Raw genomic sequence first — 21,459 nt, 5'->3', positions numbered from 1 at the left:
ATGAGGGAAGGGCAGTCTTTGAAGATGTGTATATAATCTGCCTTTTCCTTTCCACATTTCGGACATTTCCTTATTTGTGCACCCTTAAATTTGGACAGTTTTTTAGGGGTCCAATACGCCCTGTGAATTGTGAAAAGATGATTTCTTTTTAACGCTGCAGATTTTAATGTATCCCAGCACTTTTCGATTGACTTTAACCAAACATCTTCTAGATTTGGGATTTGTAGGTCTCTTCCCCAAATTGAGTCTGCTATCTTGGCATCTTCATCGTCAGAAGTTATTAGTACCCAGTACCATCTGGCTATCTCTTTTTTTATGGGTAAAACTTTCTTCATTTCTCTTTCTAGTTCTTCGGTATCCTTTTCATGTTTTGTCAGGGTTTTTGCCCAGCTGGCTAGCTGGTAATATTTAAATTTGGAGATGGTGAAATTTGTAATTACTTGGAGATCTTCCCAGGGTATCAGTGTTGACCTCTTCAGTATTTGTCCCCAATGAACTATACTTGCATTTTTCAAAGGATTTGCCAAACTGTCTTTAAAGCATTCTGGGGTACCTGGGAGTCCCATATAGGAGCTAAAGAGCTATAATATGAAATGTTTAGGGTTCCTCTGATCTGAGCCCATAGCCTAGCCGCGTCCTTTAAAATCTTTAGTTTTATTTTTTTAAAGTACTTTGGGTGCCCAAATTTATACAGAAAGTGGTCGACTTTTCTGGTTAATGCTTGGAGATAATCAGGGTAGTAGTGATGAACGCCCATCATTGATCTCATATTTTTGAAGGAGAAAGCTCTATAGTATTCCCATAAATCAGGGCTCGCTATCCCTCCTTGTAATTTCCTTCTCCTGATTTTTTTCCACGATATTCTGATTCCTTTGCAGGCCCAAATAAAGCTTGAGATTTCTCCCTGCAGTTTCTTTAATGACTTTTTTTTTTAATTCAAGCGGTATTGTATTAAAAAGATATGTATATTTCGGGAGAATAGACATTTTAATGATGTTTGATCTGCCTATTAGGCTTAAGGGGAGGGAACTCCAGGTTTTTAAGAGCTTTCTTACTTCGCCTGCCACTCTGTTTAAGTTCAACTGAGGAATTCTTTCCAGGTCATGGACTACTGTGATCCCTAAATATTTGATTTCTTTCTTAACTTGTTGATTGGTGAAGTTAGAGTTCCAAGACATAATCTCTGTTTTTGAGTGGTTTACCAAGTAGCCTGAATTTTTCCCAAAATTCTCAAGAATGATTAGGATTTCAGGTATGGAGGATTCATAATCAGTAGTAAAAATCATTAAGTCGTCCGCATATAGGGCCACTTTTTTGGACCACTCCTGGTGTTTAAATGGGAGTATTTTTTCATTTTCCCTGAGTAAGTTTGCTAAGGGTTCAATGTATAGATTGAATAATAATGGCGAAAGTGGGCACCCTTGCCTTGTGCCTCTTTCGATTCTTATGTTATTAGTTAAATCTCCGTTCACCAAAATTTTAGATCTTAGAGTCTTATAGATCTGTTTCACCAAATGTCGGAAGGAATCCCCCAGATTGTTTCTTATCATTACCTCGTTTAGAAAGGCCCAGTTCACCCGGTCGAATGCCTTTGCGGCGTCAAAGGTAAGAATTGTGAGTGGAATTTTTTCGGAGGAAGCGACATCTATTGCCCCAAATAGTTCATGAGTTAAATCATGAATCTGTCTTCCTTTGATGAATCCTTTCTGGTCAGAGTGAATTAGCTTGGTCATCACATCCCCCAGCCTTTTTGCCATGATTTTTGTGCAGATCTTGTAATCACAATTGAGAAGTGATATCGGGCGGTATGATTCACACAGTGTCGGCTTTATTCCGGGTTTTAAAATTATGGTGATAATGGCATCGTTCCAAGAGTCTGGGATCTTTTCATGTTGTTTGTACACCCCATTAAGTAAGTCTGTTATTTGTGGAGATAAAGATTCTCTGAGTGCCATATATAGCTCATTTGGGATAGCATCCGGTCCCGCCGCTTTTCCTCTTTTCAGCCCTTTTATTGCATCTTCTACCTCTTCTCTAGTGATTACTTCATTTAGAGATATTTTCTGTTCCTCTGTTAGAGATATAGTGGGTAGACTATTCATGTAACGTACTATTTGTTCTTCTGTTGGGTTTATGTCTTCAGAGTATAATTCACTGAAAAATTTAGTAAATTCCTGCCTTATAACCGTATCTTCAGAGGATGGTGGTGATTGGCTATCTTTTTGGATACTTGCTACCTTATTCCTCGTTAAATCTGATTTTAATTTCCAGCCAGAAATTTCCCGCATCCTTCCCCATACTCATGGTTCGCTAGTTTGCTAGCTTCCCATTTCGACCTTACTTTTTCTTCGAGAATGTCCGCAAGGCGATCTTTTTGTCTTTGCCTTTCTGTCTCCATCTTCTCCCTTCTGATTGTGCTTTGCTCAACCGCTATTTGCCCATCTATAAGAGTTATAGAGTCTTCCAACTCCTTTATTTTGAGTTTTATTGTTTTAGATCGATATGCTCCTAGGCTTACTAATTTCCCTCTAATTACTGCCTTATAAGTGTCCCATAGGATTTGTCTTGATGTGCCTATCCTATTATTTTCAAAGAAGGATTCTGTTTCCAGTTTAAGCTCATGTAGGCAGTGTTGGTCTGACAATATAGCCCTTTCGATTGTCAATCTTCTTTGCGTTTGGGTTTCTGATCTTTGTATCGTAAGCTGGACAGCAGAGTGGTCTGACATATGAGCAGGGAGATGTTTTAATGTAATTATGTCTTTTGTCAGGACTCTGTCAGTTAGGAAATAATCAATTCTGGACCTATGTCCAAGTTTCTTATTATATAGTGTAAAAGGTTGTGTTTTGTTCCCTTTTATTTTCCAGATATCTAAAAGGTCTAAGTCTCTCTTGTAGTTTCCGAGCCACTCTCTCATATTTGGAAGATTTTTGTGTCTTCCCGGGGGCGATCTGTCGACTTTAGGGTCTATAATTATGTTGAAGTCGCCTCCTATTATTATTGGAGAAGTAGCTGACAGGAGGTGGGTATATAGGTGTTGTAGTGGCCCTGAGTCATCTATATTCGGGCCGTAATATCCTACTATTGTGTAACGATTATTTCCAATTTTTGCTCCGACAATTGCCCATCTGCCTTTATTGTCTACTTCGGAGTGCTCGAGTTTAACTTGAAGAGATTTCTTGAACATAATAGCTATTCCTTTTATGTTACAATTCTGATTTGTACACACATTGTAGTCCAACCACTCTAAATTATTTGAAATCTGGGTCCACTCTTCTTTTAATAGGTGGGTTTCTTGTAAGATAATCACCTCACAATCTGAAGCTTTTAAGTATTCTAAGATTCTATTTCTCCTGTTTTTTACCCTTAATCCATTTACATTCCACGAAAGTATACTAAATTTTTTATCGATTGATCCCATCATTTACATGAATTGTATATTGCATGCAGGGTTTGGTTAATACACTTAAATCAATATAGCAGCATTTCAAAAACATCTGCAAACATTTCATAATATTTCAAAGCAATTCAAAGCAATTGATCGATCTTTTAGCAGCAATACATTTTAGCAGCAATTTTATTTCATAAAAATATCAACAACTAACCTACTTATCTTAACTAGTCCTCAACCATCCTCTGGCTACCAGATAATTACTGATAGAGCGCGCAGGTCACCCGGCTAACCAAATGCACACTTGGGCCCATAAAACGTTATTTATAATTACGTAGTCGGGTAACCTTACACTCTACTACCAGCAATTGCTTTCTATTTATGACCAATGTACCTGACTTACCAATCCTTGTCACAGGTACCTAAGATCACATTGGATTGAGGAGCTAGCTGTGTAAATATAGGCCATACATACAAATGATTCTAATAAATGAATTTGACTTTATAATAACCACAAACTCAGGGTTGTTTTTAAGACTTTATCTAATCTTCATCATCTTGTGACATTAACAGAAAAGTAATGAGACTGTCTATCATTAAGATCATAAAGATCGTATAACTATGCAACGAATCAAGAATATTAATCATTCAGAAATCAGGAGATAAGGGAAAGGGGAACAATAAGGAACATACTAAACTAAACAGACTTTTGCAATTACACTAGCAATTCAAAAGAAAATGTAATTTATACAGTTCAGAGTTAGTTTAATCACTTATAGGGAAGGTAAGAGTCGGAACATACTATGAAATTCGGCTTATTCCCTATAGGAAGGGTAAGAAAAAGGAACATATACTAAATGGAATACGATTTAACATTTGACTAAAGGAGTGTAAAAGTGGAACACGCTAGGAAAATATGCATTTGCCAACAGGACGGGGAAGAGAAGGAACATATGCAATTTAAGCAGCTTTGCAAAAATAGGGTAGGATAAGAGATAGGAACGCATGATAAGAATAACACCCACACAGGCTTATTATAGTTACCTAGGATAAGGTGAAAACCAACCCTGGCCACGGGTCAGTTGGAAAAGACGGGAAGGAACCCTCAAGGATTTAGGTTGCCAGTAGGCGAGCAGGTACAGCTCATGGACAGTCAGGACAGGATAACCCCAAGATTTGGATCAGGACTGGATTCGTCTAAGGGTACGACCAACGGCTGCAGCTTCGGTTGCAACGCCTGCGCTACACCCTCTCTGCAAGGAATCTGCCAATAACCCCGATTGGGTTCTCGAATCTCCCCGCAAAGTGCTCCGCCAGCACTTAAAGTTACCCCAAAACCCCGAGAGGGTCTGTGGAAAATACGGACAGAGTGCTCCGCAGCTCTCTGTATCAGTCACCTATAGAGTGCGTTGGGCCAGTGACAGGTCAGCTATTCGGACAAGTCGGACAATTTCTCTAGCTAAACCTAGGCTAGTTATACTGTTTTTCGGGTCTGTGTACCACCCACCAATGTTGCAAGTGTAAGGATCCCCAAGTTCTGATTGGACCAAAGAGGAGATTAAGTCATCACACCACCTAAATTTTAGACTTTCTCAGACTTAATATTCATTTCTCGTACCCACCCCTTAATTCTAGCTTCCCATGACAAAACTTTTACAGTGAACAATAGAGTATCCTATAGTTTTATACATATGTATCATAATTAGGTAGAGTTCAGCTTCGCCGGATGCGTCTTACGTCGATTCCCAGGGGCATCTTGGCTTTGGTTGCCAGCTGGCTGAGCTCCACTGCTGCACGGGTTCCTTCCCCCATCACGTGACAAGTCCCACACAAGCACTTCAAGATGGAGTTGCGTGCGCCTCTCAGGCCCCAAAGAATGCGATACATGAAAGGTAAGCGAAAACAATTTAGAAATACAGAAAAAATGAATACACTGTATACCATGAATGGCTACACCATACCCCTTACTTTATAATAACTATAGCATTAGGATAAGTGCAGAACAAACAGCTTTGCTAAAGCAGCATTGCAAGCTCGGAGCATATGAGAAAACAAAGCGGCCATCTTTAGCAGTATTGCGCATGAGCAACAAATTCCCACCAGAACTGTGAGTACGTCACATCACGTGGTTATGACCGACGCATGCGCGGACTAAATTCCCGCAAAGCAGCGGCCATTTTTAGAGGCAAGCGTATTAGGATTAGTAGACACATATGTAAGCTTCGCTGGGACACCCTGTGTACGGTAAAATGTGCAATATTAGTAGGACAAACAGATTGATTACAAAGTTAAGGTTATTCGAGGTTCATGAATACGAGCAAGTCGCGTAACATGCGAATCCTTGCTCCATCACTACCACGAAGTGTTGTGAGAGTGTGCCATCTGGCAGCAGGGTCCGCAGCCAGTTCTCCATGTGGATTTCGGGTTCCCTGCCTTCCCATCGTTCTGGCAGACCTACAATGTGGACATTATTTCTCCTCGCCCTCCCTTCCGCATCCTCTGCACGATCTTCTAGGAATTCCACACGGTTGAGGAGGTCCTGCACACACCTGTCTGTTTGTGTGACCTTAGGTGTAATGTCATTGATGGTGGCCTCCAGGGTGGCGGTGCGGTCCGACAACTTCCCATGGTCGGCCCGCAGCCGCTCCATCCAGCCGCTCCATCGCCGCAAGCATCGCGTCCAATTTGGAGGCAGTTTGATCTGGGTCAGACAATTTAGCCGCTTTCTCCATCTTCACCTGTGTACCACCAGCTCCGGTCCTCGTCCTAGTTCCCCCAAACATGGGCAATGCGGCGTGTGTCGCGGCGTGAGCTCGTCCAGTGGCCTCCCCAGGTTCCAGGGGGGCCGATCCGCCTTGAAGTCCGGAGTAACAGGGCACTCAGGGGGGCGCAGGACAGTGTCATTGCCAGTCCGTGCAGGCGGGACCGCACCGTGCCAGGCCAAGAGGTGGTAATGAGGCAGGAGCGGGATGGGGCGGTGGGCGCCCCCTCTCAGCGTGACCGGCACCCTCCAATATGGCCGGGTAGGTGTCCCCCGCTGTCAGCAGGAGCGCAGAGTGGCATGCAGGTGTCTCTGGCTTCAGTCGGCTGCCTCCTAATCCCCAACAGTCACAGGGACCTCCCGGTCCGCCCCAGTCGACACTTCGCGGCAAATGGCGGTCGTGCCCAGGCACCTCGGCGCAAAGCGCGGCTCGCCGCTTCAGGAGACGTCCACCGCTAGCTCTGGGAGACAAGCCCCATCTTCAGTGGGGCGGAGGATGCGGGGTACAAGGCGCCGTCTTTCCCCCCGGGAGGCGCCGCCCGCAGGTGCCAAGAGATGGGCCCACACCGCGGCAGAGCAAATGATGCGGGGCCTGGGCTGCTGTCCCCTCACTGGGGTGGGGGGGCATCCATCGTGGGTGCCAGCAGGCGGGCTCACCCCAGAACAGGATGGAGGGTATCTGTTCGGCGGATCCGTGTGTAGCTTCCCAGGTCCGACCCAGGGGTTCCCAGGCTTAGGCCTCGGCAGCAGGGCCTCCTGTCTGTAGTCCGTCCCCGGCCTCGCGTAGATGTGAGCGCCGTCCGAGGAAACTAGCAAGGGAGGCAACCAGCCTCCGCCGCGACCGGAGCGGCCAGGAACAGTTCCTCAGCCCCAGATTTGGCTCTGCTGCAGAGATCGACCCCACGCAGTTCCGCTGCTAATCGATGCCGGGTCCGGATAAAAGAGACGGAGACTTAGCCTGTGTATGGGGAGCTCAGCTCTGAGCTCTATCCAAGCACGTCCTCCGCCATTGCGTGCTTAGCCACGCCCCCCCCGTGAGGCACATCACCCATGACGTTACTCACTAAGTACTTCTCTGTATCTCACCACTCACTACTCAACTGAGGTGCGGCACTAATATTTCCCTGGTCCACACACCCTTGTGTTTTACTGCTGCAGAGGACCCTGGAGTCCCACGATGCACATAACCATGTGCGCCTTGGTGCTCATCATCCTGTGCTTTGCTGATGCACATCACCCTGTGTGCCCTGCTGCACACCATCCTTTGCTCTGATGATGCACATCACCACGTGCCTCCTGTTAAATGATAACATATTTAAAATATATTGATTCAGTGTATAAATGTTCTTATCTAAACTAAAACACACAAAAAGTTTGATATGTAATTAATCTTTTTTTTTTAATTGATTTATATTTTGTATTAATTGAAGATACATTTTTTTAAAGTAATTTAATTATTAAAAAATAAGTTAATTATTTATTTCTAAAAACAAAATTCCATATGGGGTGCTATATTAAGTCCCTGACAGCAATAGTGTCTACGGGAGTGAGTCGCAGTACCAGTGAGTGGACATGTTTGGCGCTAGACGTACTGCAGTGGTTGAGCTGGAGTACATTTACTACTTTTTTGTGTAGTTTATGAATGGCAACTGGGGTCGTACTTTTGTGTCCCTCCCTAAACCCCTGGTTACGCTTCCTCAGCCCGTCCATTTAGGAGTAAGTAGTCTCCATTTTCCAGCCACTCCCATTGGTCCTTCTCACTTCTACCACCGCAATGTATACCTACGTGGAACCATTAGGAGTGTTGTTAGCAGAAGTCTGCATCAGAAGCGGCGCGTGCAGGTAAGAACGGTGAGGCGGCGAGGCGAGGTAGAGGGGAAGTCCACAGACAACGACAAGGGGGGAAAAACACTTACCTCGTCATCATCTGTATACTCCATCCATATTGCTTTTTTCAATTTATATAAATGATCTACCAAGTCGGTTAGGGGAATGTAAGGGAGATCCTCCACAAGTGGGTGATCTAAAAATAAGCTGTCTGCTATATGCGGACCATGCAATATTAATGGATCTAACCCCAATTGGACTCCTGAGGCGATTAACGGAATTGGTCAGGTATACTAAGGATTATTTTTTAAAGATAAACATTTCGAAGAGCAAAGTGATGATTTTTAGTCATAGTGGCTGTAAGGTTAGACCAAACTTGAAATGGTTTTTAGGAGATGAAAGAATGGAAATAGTAAAATTTTATCAGTACTTAGGAATTTTTTTTACAAATAGGTGCTCTGCTAAGAGACATTTGGACCATTGCAAAAGTAAAGCCATCTCGCAAGCATCTGGTATTAATCGCCTTTACTTGCAATGTGGAAAAAGATATTTTTCTCACACTATTGCAGTATATAAAATAAAGATTCCTCCGACTCTAAACTATGCAATTGAAACAATAGATGAAGGTGAGTGGGCAATGTTTGAGAAGGTGGAAGGAAAAATCTGCCGCCAAATATGTAATCTAAATTATTCCGCGCCCATTGCAGCTCTTAGACTTGAATTTGGCCTCCTTTCTACATATGTGCTTTCGATGGCAGCGTGTTTGCGGTGGCGTAAGGCTCTGCAGAATGGGCAGGAGAATCTATTAAGGGCGGCATTGTTTAAGGAAATTTTTGTTAATCTGCTAAAGAAAAGTGTAATTTTTAGAAATTATTTAAAATCTTTAAGTATTTTTGATCTTGATTTTGAAGTACTCCGTTTAGATAAATCAGCTCTAAAGCTTATTATTAAAAAATCTATATATATGATCTCAAGTAGAAGAGATCAGCAAATATGTAATGCGAATGGAAGGCTAGATTGCATTATGGGGAGCTTTATTGTCAAAAAACCTCAGCCATATGTATTTTGGAACCTGTATCATGGAGCACGCCGAGTGCTCTTATTACTGAGATTGAACATGCTTCCTTTGAGGATTGTGACAGGTGCTTGGGAGGGTATCCCCAAAAATGAAAGACGCTGTAATCTATGCAATGGCGGTGTACAAGACCTTAATCATGTCCTGATAGTGTGTCCAGCACTTCATCTAATTCGCCGTAAATATTTAAGGCATGGTTTTTTACAGCATAACATTGCAACGGCAGAACAGGCCCGCAATTTTCTTATGTTTCCCCCATCCGAACTGATGTGTTTTAAAATGTTCTGCTTTTTTAAAGAATTTTTAAATGTAAAATGAATGGGTATGGGTGAATAGTAGATATTTTAAAAATATTGTGTGTAATCATTTTTTGTATCAGTATTTTATTGAAGCACTATTGGCACTTTGATAGACCGTTAAAAATAATAATTCCATTCAACCCTTACTGCTTCAGATCATATTTGTGGGAATGTTAATTAACTATGTGTGTTGCATTACAAAGTACTAGTAAAGCATTTGCACTTTAACTAATGCATTAGCACTTTAGTTAGTACTGTTGAAAATAATTGCTGCTATTTTCGATTCTCTTCTTGACAAGATCATCTCCTAACAAAAAAACTTTTTTAACACCCTTTGTCTTTCGAAATGTTTATCTTTGCTGATAACCGATGATTTTTAGACTAAAAGCCGATTGATATGATACTTTTGCCCTTCAATGTGACGTATTAGATTACTTACCCTCGCAGTTGAAATTTAGTGAAAATGAGGTATTAATTTTTGTATTTTAACAACTGATGTTTTTAGTAAACCAGATTTACGAGGCTAATTATATTGTATCGATAGGTGTAATTGTGAAATTGTTTTTTATCTCTTTGCTTTGTATGAAAAAGCTGTTTTTATTCTGTATTTTATGTGGAATTCCATGGAATTCCAAATCATAATAAAAATAAATTGAATCGAATTGTATACTCCACCCCAACCCAGTCCCACCGCTCTTACCTGCACGGGCCGCTTATGCGCTGCATGTCATTTAATAAACTGCATTTTGTAGTATGTGAGTAATACTACTATACAACTATAGTTCCACCTAATGTACTGCTAAATGTAGATTTTGAATGGGGCCCTAAATGTTTTGAGTTTTTATTTACTAAGAATCAATAAATAAACTGAAATTAAAGCTGAATGTAAAAAAGTCAATGATTTTACGCAGTGGCTTCATGGTTTCTCCCTCTGCAGGAAGTGGCTTGGAGAGTACAAGAGCAAGCTGAAGGAACAGCTGCGTCTTAAGATTGAGGCGTATACAAAAGGTACAGCGAACATGATGCGTCTGACCGTGCTAGAAAACAAACTCATCCTGGAAAATGCGCTGGTCATTGGCATGACCACAACAGGTGAGCGAGCAGGAATGTCCAAAAAGACACACATTCTACACTGAATTCAGAAAATGTCATTTTAAAGGGCCTGTCATTTACCATAGCCTCTTTCTCAGTGCTTAATTTGAGCTGGTGGATGGAGGTGGGGACACTGGCACTCATTTTTGGGAATCAGCATTTATTTTCCTGCATCAGACATTTACAGAGAGCAAGAGAGGAAGAAGCATTGGTAAATGCATCAGGTTTCGCCTATGTGATTCTTAATAATTTTTTTGGGTTGTAATTTGTAGCAAATAATAGCAATGATTTACTCAGATTTTTCCCTCGCATCAATGCGTGATGATCAAAGCCAGTGCAATTCTACACGCTGTTACATTAGTATTCGAGCGCAGCCCTTGGTAGCAGCAAGACTGCTAAATAAAAAGCAATGACCGGGAAGGGGTGGCAGGTGAAAGTAATGACCAGGGCAGGGGATGGCGGCTAGAGACCAGACAAATAACGTTGGTGGTCGCAATGGGGGTGAACAGTCTGCAAAAACATGCACTTGTTTGCTGTGCTACCGATTAAAAGAAAGAACATAGAGTAAAGCCGCAAGACAGAGGATGTGGTGTAACAGCCAGAACTGCCGACCTTGGAGCTGGGGAGCCGGGTTCGAGTCTCGGCCTGGGTTTACAAGCACACTTGAGTTGTGCGCCAAAAACGTTTCAATAAAATACGAGACAAATGCATGCGGCTAGAAAAAGTAAAGGGCATTAAGGAAAAGTGTGCATTCAAAAAAGTGCCCCAACAGCGGAAGGAAACAGTACTTTTGTGACGGGAAACTGATAAGAGAAGCAGGCAAGGAACAAGCATTGGTAAATTCAGGAAGCAATGTCACAACCAATAGAAATGGAGAAAAAGTAAGTAACAAGCACAGGAACCAATGAAAAGCAAGTGGGCGGGATGTTGCCCCTTTTAAGATTATTTGAATACAATAGGTTTCTCAAGCACATCGCAAGCCAAACCTAAAAACAATAGATTTCTCAAGCACAGGCAAAACCTAAAAAGGGAATGGGAGAGGCTGAAAAAAATGATTTGTCCAAGTAGCAACTCTTTGGAGGTTATAATTGCCCATGTGCATACAAAAATATTTGTTCATTATAAATTTCAAAATATTGCCTGTCTTACAGCCTTCGTCCACCTATTTTTCCCAAATGTTATTATATTAAAATCAAGGAGTCATTAAGCAACAGTGAGGGTGGCTAGCTTGAGGACACAGGTGTGGATAGTAAATGTTCAGCTCTGTCTTGAAACATCTGTCATTAGCCAGTCAATAACTAAGGGGGAGTGCCCCCGAATGAATAATAATATTTAAGTATACATGCCATTTTCTTACTGCAGACGACAAGTGATTCACAAGTGGAGTGGAGTGAGAAAATTGGAGACCGCTTTTATGCAGGCTTTTATTTCATAATAGTTGAGACATAAATAAAGTTTTTAAAAAACGAGCAGAAATTTGCTAGTTATGGTCTTAAAAGCAAACAATTCCATACTTATTTCCATTCGTGGCTTGGATGGCGAGGAGGAAGCATACCTAAGTCCGGAGCTCCCGACCACCGAGACTAACTAACGGCGAGCATAACGGCAAAGAAGCCCTAAACAAGGAAACAGACACGGGAGGAGGTGCCTGAAGGTGGAGGGCGCATGCAGAAGCAGTCGGTGACACACAAGGACAACAGACAAGCAGAAACGGACAAGGAGAGGAAACGAGCAGAGAGAGCGGGACGATACCCAAGATGGCGGCACCAAGCAAAGCGAGAGCGGAGTACTAGCAGACAGCCAAGGGGCACACCTGGAAGCACACAAGCCTCCGCACACCTGCCGAAAGGAGGCGGAAGAACAGGGAAACGGAGAGGCGGCGAAGGCGACAAAACACGCACTCCGCAAGAGTGCGGGCTCTCTCGAACACACCCTGACTACCCCTAAAACGAAACCGAAGGCAACGATACTGGGAGCAGTCACTAAAGAGCGGCCATCTTACCAAGCCAGTTTGCAACAGGCTGCAGGAGCAAGAGCAAGCGGGTAGTGCGGGGCAGCACGGCAGGAATAACCGGTGGTGTGAGCAAGGCACAATAGACAAGGAAGCATCGGAAGTGTGAGCGAGGAGAGCCAAGCAACCCGCAACCCGAAGCAGTCAACAAGCAAGCACAGCGGCAGAGGCTTCTGCCGAGCTAAGCGGCGCACCCACCACCGAGAGACACAAGTAAGGAACCACGAGCATAGCGACGTGAGGGGGGAACGCCGCAAGCGGTAGTAGCGGCAAACGTCTGCTCAAGGTGTCGGGACGGCGGCCATCTTGGGGTGGGCTCACGGACTAATCGAACTGGCCGAACAAGTCGAACACCCTGCCGGGGGCCCGAATACTAATCATCAAGCAAGCCGAATGTACAACGCCGCAAGCTGCAGCAGCAGCGGATAACCACAGTACAGTACATACACATCGCGGTGGCAAACCAGGGGGAAGATCCTCAGTGGGGAAACAAAAAGTGGCGGCCATCTTGGGGTGGGCTGGCACAGTGCAATCGAGCAATCAGTAAACGGAGGCCATTTTGGGTTGGGCCCGCGCACATTCGAACACTGCCAACAGCGAGAAAACAACCCAAGGTCGCTATATACAGCATCCCCCCGGGGAAGTGGCAGCAGTTTCAACGCCACGAACAACAGAGACACAGAGACACCGCGTTAAGGGGACGGGAAGGAACACAGGCGACATCTTGGGGTGAGCTAGCAGATAGACCAACGACCTGCACAAGGAACACAAACCCAACCGTACGCCGTAATATACCGCACCGCAGGCGCAGTCCCGGGGAAGCCGAAACAAGCACAAAAGAACCAAGGCAAGGCGGCAACCCTCCCCCCAAGCGAGTGAAGCGCCGCATACGGAAGTGAAACTAAACCAGAACGCCAAGCTCGGTGGGGACAAGCCAACCAATCCACTACGCAAGCAGGCACGCAGGGTGGAACAACACAAAAAGAACACCCGGAACCAAGTGTCCATAGCAGAGCTGACCCGGCTGCTGGAAGGCAGCAGCGCGCAGAACAAGGCAAGCCGCTATAACCAGGAAGATCCCGTTCACTAAGACAAGGGTGGTAGTCCTCGGAACTGGCGGGGACGAAGACCAGAACCAGAATGGTCAAGTGGCCAAGTCGATTCCGGGAGGAAGCCCCATCAACACAGAAAAGTACGGCCAGAACCTCAAAAGAGGACCCATCCAAAAAACAACAAAAGGAAGGCAGGCTTCTAACGCACCAAACCAGAAGAGGTTTCGACACAATGGCGGGGAAGGATGACAAAAGGATCGTCAATGATCTGAAAAAAATGCAGGAACGAGTACCCAGAATCCCCAGGCAAACTTAAAAACGGCCAACACAATGAAACGACTACGCTAGACACACTCCTAAGGAAGATTACCGAGAGCAACGACCTGGCCAAAGCCACGAAAAAGATAGTAGACAACATCCAGATGGAACTAATAGCCATAAGAGCAGAACAAAGCAGGGCAAATGACAGAATAGATGCAGCAGAGAAAAGGGTTAGCGACCTGGAAGACTTCACAAGCGTAGCCCACAAAGATATGGGCATCGTAATAAGGAAGACAAGCACCCTGCAAAAAATCCTGGCAGATCAGGACGGCAGGAGCAGGAAAGGAAATATAAAACTACTGGGAGTGCCAGAAGTAGAGGAAGACACCCCAGGATCGTGCGCGTCCATGCTGGAAAACCTATTGCCGAAACTTACGGGTCTCAAGTTTGACAGGCCCTTCGAAATTGAGAAAGCGTATCGTATCCCTGCAAGGAAGCTGCTGAACAGCAACAGTCCAAGGCCAATCATCTGTAAACCGCTGCGAGCCAACCAAACTGACGCGATCTTTGCAATAGCCAGGAAAGGCCAACCGCTGCTCATAAACGGACAAAAGATAACAATTACGCAAGATTACTCCAAACTCACAGTAGAGACCAGGAAAGGGTTCCTAGCCCTAAGAGACAAAATGCGCAGAGACAATATCACCTTCACCTTCGCCGTGCGGTCCAGGATGAAAATAACGGACAGGAACGGCACCTTGATTTTCGACGATCCGAACGAGCTAAGAGCATATCTAAGAGGCCCAGAACCACAACATATGGAGGCACAGAGCCCAGGTGCAAAGAGAAGGGCCTCGTCAGACGCCGCAGAAGGGGAAGTGGAGTAGCGCTAACGTCCCAAACGGCCAACTACGTGCCAACCGGGCGTGGCACCACAAAGAGACTACCTAAGCAAGCACTACCTCGGACCTGCAAGCAAGTACACACATCTACCTCAACTCGGAAGAGAAGGTCTGCGGAACTTTCTTCCTCACAGCAGGCTAGCACAACAAGAGTACGCAACAACCACAACACTTCTTCTACCTCAACGTTCAAGTAAATACAAGGAGTGACGACCACACCAACCTCAGGAAATAAGGAGAGAAGGAAAAGAGCACAATAAGCTACCTCATAGGCACCGGCGGTGGCACGGAGGCGCAACGTTGCAGCCATATCCTTTTTCTCTTGACAATTGCGAACCATGTGGGGTAAATACTATGCAAGGACATAAGTGTGACAAGGGTTTTCTTCTCCTTCTTTTGCAGGTACGGACTCGGGGGGGGGAGAGGGAGGACACTTTCTGTCACACGCCCACAGTTCTAAAAGCGGAGGGAGGGGGAGGGGTGTGGGGGGAGGACAGAAGGGAGGGGAGAAGAATGGGGAACCACAAGAGAACACCACAGTACAGAAGTATGCACCACTTTTTCTTTATGTCCTTACTATCTCTACATACCTACCCTCACTTATCTACAGCCGGGGGGGGGCAACTCTAAGCGGGAGGCACAGACCGAAGATGTCAGCAGCAGTTAACCTAAAGGACCCATCGACAAGCGGCGACACCAAGGAACCACCATGACAACCACAAACCTCAAGGTAGTGTCCCTGAACTTGAAAGGCCTCAACCACCCAGTCAAACGCAGGAAGACGCTCGAATATCTGGCAAAACTGAAAGGGGACGTCTACGTACTACAGGAAACGAGGCTCTCACAAGAGGATGCCTCACACCTGAAAGCAAGGTGGATAGGAGAAGTCTTCTACTCACCAGCCAAGCACAAGAAGGGTGGGGTAATCACAATAGTAAGCAGGAAGGCCAATCTGACCTTAGAGAAAACCCACACGGACGAAGAAGGCAGACTACTAATAACGAGCCTGAAAAGGGGAGATGAAACAATACACGTAGCCAATATATACGGACCAAATACGGACGACAAAGAATTCTGGCAAGGTGTGGGCACAACACTATCAGAGCTACCCCAGGAAGAACTCCTCCTCGTGGCAGGAGACATGAACCAAGTCTTAGACCAGGCAACAGACAGACACCCGCACAGAACGAGCCACGACTCCCGGAACCCCAACATCCTGAAAGACTTATGCACCAAGCTCCAACTCACAGACCCATGGAGACTACAGCATCCTGATGCACGCGAATACACTTTCTACTCACACCCACCAACTCCTACAGCAGGATAGACTACATCCTAATGTCAAACACGCACTCACACCTGATAGACCACACAGAAATAGCTCCAATCACGATCTCAGACCATGCGCACATCACACTCTCAATGAGCGGTAAACACAACGACACACCAACCAGCAGATGGAGACTGAACTGCGATATCCTACAGGACCCTAACAATGTAAAGGAAATCGAAGGGGCCATTAAAGACTACCTAGACCTCAATGACAACGGCGAAGTGGAGAAGAGCACCATCTGGGACGCCCTAAAAGCAACTCTCAGAGGGAAGCTGATTAACATCAAGGCCAGAATGAATAGAGCCAGGAACAAGAAGATAAGGGAACTAGAAGAAAAAATCGGCCTCCTTGAGGAAGGCCACTGCGCAAACATCACAGACAAAAACACTCTAACAACACTAACAAAGAAAAAATACGAGCTCAACAAGATCCTGAGCGAAAGAGCGGGCACATGGATAAACAAATTCAAGGCCATAAAAGTATGCTCAGCCAACAAAGCAGGGAAACAACTGGCGTCGTACCTGAAAGCGAAGCAGAGGCAGCACTCGATCGCAGCAGTAACCGACAAAGCTAACAAATCACAGACGACAAACAGAGGGATCCTAGAAGTCTTCAGACAATTCTACCAGGAGTTATACAGTGCAGACAGGAACCTAGACGTCGACGGGGGGGAAGAACCTACTCAGCAAGATCAACCTGCCAGCACTGACAACCGAGCAAAGTGAGGTACTAGAGGAGGATATAACTGATGCGGAAATCGACGAAGCAGTCAACCAACTAACACCGAACAAAGCACCGGGGCCTGATGGATACACGGCAACCTTTTACAAAAAATTCCTTGAACAACTGAGACCCACCATGGCAGAGACCTACACTCACTGCATCCGCGGAGGTAAAATGACAGACTCAATGGCAGAAGCCAATATCATCGTGATCCCCAAAGAAGGCAAAGACCCGCAACTCCCACAAAACTACAGACCCATATCACTCATCAATGTGGACTGCAAAATCTACGCAAAAATACTGGCAAACAGACTGAACAGGGTCCTACCACTACTCATCCACAACTCGCAAGTTGGCTATATTAAGAAAAGGCTATCCCAAGACATCACGCGACTACTATGCCACCTCATCAACCAAACAACACGGAGCGAAGAACAGGCAGTGATGATAGCGCTAGACGCGGAGAAAGCCTTTGACAGGGTATCCTGGCCTTTCCTCGACACAGGCATGGAGAAATTCGAACTAGGGACTAAATACAGAACAATGGTAATGGCCCTGTACAACAAACCAAGAGCCAGAGTTGTGGTGAATGGAGGTACATCCGAGCCCCTAACCTTAGAGCGAGGCTCAAGGCAGGGATGCCCCCTGTCACCGGGTCTCTTCCTGCTGGCGCTAGAACCACTACTAGCTATGATAAGAGACAACAACGACATAACCGGCGTCAAAATCAAAAGCAAAACAGTGAACCTCGCAGCATACGCAGATGACGTTCTCATCACCACCACAACACCAGCCACATCAATCACGGCCTTAATGGGAACCATAGGGAAATACGCAGCCGCCTCAGGCTACAAGCTCAATAGAGACAAATCAGAGTGCAAGCCAATGAATATACACACGACGAGAGCAGTACTGGGTCAATCAGGCCTAGCCTGGCAAACAAAACCCCTCAAGTACCTAGGCCTACTGTTCGGGAGAGACCTAAAAACAACGCTAGAACATAACGAGGAGGCCACCCTGAAAAAGATAAAGGAGAGACTGGACCTTTGGTCGCCCAAATATATCAGCTGGTGGGGGAGGGTAGAAACAATTAAAATGATGGTGACACCAGCCGTCAACTACACATTCAGCATTCTGCCTCTAGCAATGACAGAAGACTTTCACAGGAAGCTAGACAAACTAATAAACAGATTTATATGGAGGGACAAGAGACCAAGAATCAGCCTACAGAAGCTGAGACTAACGAAAGCCCTGGGCGGACTAAACATAATGAACGTTAAGAACTTCCAAACAGCCTGCCTAGCTAAGCAAGGAATATTCTGGGTCACAAACACACAAGACTACGAACCGGAGTGGCTGAAGGTAGAAAGGAACATCCTTGGGGGGTTAAATCCAATAGCAATGCTCACAGCAAACAAGCACCCTCACAGACTGAATCCCATTATCAAACACACCAAAGACGCCCTAATGAAAGTAGACAAACTTATGGGACAAAGGATCAGGGGGACAAACTGGGAATCGATCTGGTTCAACACAAGGATACTTTACCAGGGGAAGACCTTAGACAACAGAACATGGATGGAGAGAGGGGTCACCACGCCAACCCAGCTGGAAACAAAAAACTCCCCGATCACCTTCCAGAATCTCAAACAGGTATACAGCCTCCCTGACATAGAACTATACACATTCCTGAAAATCAAAACAGCCACAACAAAGACAAACCTAAGCAAAACACCACCAACCATCATCCAGTACATGGATAACCTCAACGCCATAGGCCACCAAACAGCACAAATCTACAGATTACTGAGCCCAAACACATCAACACTGAACAAGAAAGTGATAAGCGCATGGGAAGCACCGACAACAAGACAACTTAGCGAGGAAGAAAAAAGCAAACTGTGGAAATCAGCCACAACCGATAAAGTCACGCCACAATTGGCGCAAACGAAATTTTGGCTCCTTCACAGAGCCTACTGGACCCCGGCAAGTCTCCACAAAGCAGGTATAAGAGACACAGGAACATGCTGGAACTGCGATAAAGAGAACGGCAGCCTAGAACACCTTATTTTCGAGTGCCACAAGGTTAAAAACTTTTGGAAGAAAGTGAACAACTTCATTAACGACATCATGGGGAAAAACATACCAATAAGCTTTGTTAGTCTCGCCACAGGTTTCATGTCAGACTGTCTAGAGAATAAGGAGGACAGAGACCTAGTGGACATCCTACTAACAGCGGCAGTGAAAATCATACTAACAAACTGGAAAAATACGGCCAAGGCAACCTTCAAAAATTGGATAAACTGGGTCACCTTCCTTAGAGGCGCAGACAACATCACCGGCAAATTCTCGAAGGAACACAACGCCAAGAATGACATGTGGGAAGCCCTAGACACACACCTAGAGACACGCCAAACCTAACCAGCTCAGAACAGATACCCCCCCCCCCTTCACTCTTCTTCTCTTCTTTCTCTCACACCAGGGGGGCGCAGTATACTCAATGTATAATGTATAGTGTGTAACCATGGCGCTACATATAGTGCACAACCAAGCTGCAAGAAGCCCAACTCAACTGTAACCCCCCTCCCCCTTTTTGCATTACTCTGTACTGTATATATCTTCTGATATGCACATTTTATAATAAAAAAATTGAAATTGAAAAAAAAAACTGAAATACAAACATAACACATCATAAACGCCAGTTGTGTAGCACAGTAAAAAAAAATCAGAATAATGTGTAGTTTGCTTTTTTCGTTTGCTTTTTTCTTTGTTGTTGCCAAATGCTAATATACATTTAGGGGCCTATTACGATGTTGGTCTGTAAGCCTACGACTGCTTATATTAATCATTCCCCGTCATCAGGCTGCGAATCCCTGGCACATTAAAACAGCAGTATACAGTATTAAAAATGGCCATAGTCCTGGGAAGCGATCAGGGGTATCTACGGGCTTTATAAAAACTCAGTAATAATAAAAATGGCTATAGGCCTAAAACAACATTAACTATTTAGTAGCATATCCACCTCATTTGAAGGAACCCAAACTCCAGCCAACAAGGTAGAAGCTTACGCTCTCTTACTCCCCCAAGAAGAAACCTTCTACAGCACGTGTGAGGCAGTCCTTTGGCAGAGCTCTGCTCTAAGCCTTCAGCGAACCTGAAATTGTTACTATTTTGATCTTCCCTGGATTTGGACTACCCTATCTTCAGCACTGATGTACTGTGAGTTATTTTTTAGGATGCTTCTATATATATTCTGGGCCAGTGAGATCTTTAATCTCTCAGGCAACTGTCAACAACTGTCACTGTGGCTGACAGAGATAAGCTATCGCTTTTCAAACCATGTTCATCTTGTGGAAACAAGAAGATTTACACTAATGACCCAAATTCTCAATGTATTGATTGCCTTTCCCCAAATCATAAAGCACCCAAATGTGATATTTGCAAGACTTTTACAACTAACACTCTTAAAGACAGACAAAGGAGGTTGACGTTATTCCTTATTCATAGAGAACATCATCGACGTCGAGAGTGTCAATGACAAAACCAACGAAACTGACCCTGCCATCGATGCGCACACCATTGACGGATCAGTCAACGACATGCATACTGTAGGTGACATTCATACTGTCGACTACCATTCATACCATTGCCAACACCATCTACAGCAAAATCAGCGTTGACCGCGACAACGGCAAACTTGAAAAGAGATGTTTTTCAACATTGAAGGTGTCAAATTTACCTCCAGCACAAATATTCCAGTCGAACCAAAATAAAGGAAGCTAATAATTATGCCTTGCTGCCACCTTACAGCATAACACGATTAAATATAAGATATGTTCCAGATTTTGGAGAAGAAATGAAGGATAATGAATCCTAAAGCAAATATGAGTATCAACAAGATTATTAGTCCTAAACCTTTCAAACTGGTATGGGGTAGAAACCACCAAGGTATTATAGGGAACCTGATGTCCAGTTTTTACCTATGTTGCAGCAGATGATGGATACTTTAATACGTTTTTACCTCTGCATCGCGCTAGTAATCCTCAGATGGTGTTACCTGCTGCACCCATTCTGCCACCTCCTCCACATACCCCTAAACCTGTTATGCCTTCTCGGCAACCGTCAGCACTTACTCTTCCGCCACTGCCAAAGAAACCATCTTCCAGACCTGTTCCTAGTGCGAAAATGGATGATGTTGACACCAATAATTCTGTATTTCGGATATGGAGGAGGGTGATCTTCCACAAGACGATGGTGGTCAAGATGATAATGGATGGGAATTCACTGTCCCATGTGGACTTGATGGTGAGCCAAATTCACAGGACTCTGCAGGTAATATCTCTAAATGTAATTTGTAAATAGAAATAGATGCCAAGAAATTCAAGCTACCAATGAAGTCTGTAGACCAACCATGTGTTCTTCATGACTTTAAAGAGCATCCTCGAAAGGCTGTTAAATCCATACCAATTTTAGATTATGTCTGAAGGTTAAAAATTAATGAAAACACTTGCTACAGTTCCAGGGGTGATGCCGCATATGGAGAAAGAATACAAGGCTCTAGATTCAGCTCCAGGAAGTCTCACTGGTTATACTAAACCATATTCAGTCATCGCTTCAGCAGTTCAGAGAAGAACCAAGAACCCAATAACACTATCTTCTGGTCCACCAGACAAGGATAGTAAAAACATTAGTAATTAGGGGCCAGAGAATTTCATCTATGACAGAAACCTCA

At 44.6% G+C, this 21,459-nt stretch overlaps 1 protein-coding gene across 2 annotated transcripts in view; it reads left to right on the top strand.

Moving 5' to 3' along the window:
- Window positions 1–21,459, top strand: part of LOC144828401 (NFX1-type zinc finger-containing protein 1-like) — a 1,040,362-nt gene that overhangs the window by 864,565 nt on the left and 154,338 nt on the right. For both annotated transcript variants that reach the window (XM_078686524.1, XM_078686523.1), the window contains exon 20: window positions 10,291–10,445. In XM_078686524.1, coding sequence (XP_078542650.1) covers window positions 10,291–10,445 — 155 coding nt within the window. The remainder of the gene's footprint in view (window positions 1–10,290; window positions 10,446–21,459) is intronic.

The sequence above is a fragment of the Lissotriton helveticus genome, chromosome 4_1 (assembly GCF_964261635.1).
Source record: "Lissotriton helveticus chromosome 4_1, aLisHel1.1, whole genome shotgun sequence".
NCBI lineage: Eukaryota > Metazoa > Chordata > Amphibia > Caudata > Salamandridae > Lissotriton > Lissotriton helveticus.
This window is presented reverse-complemented; position numbering and strand designations above follow the sequence as displayed.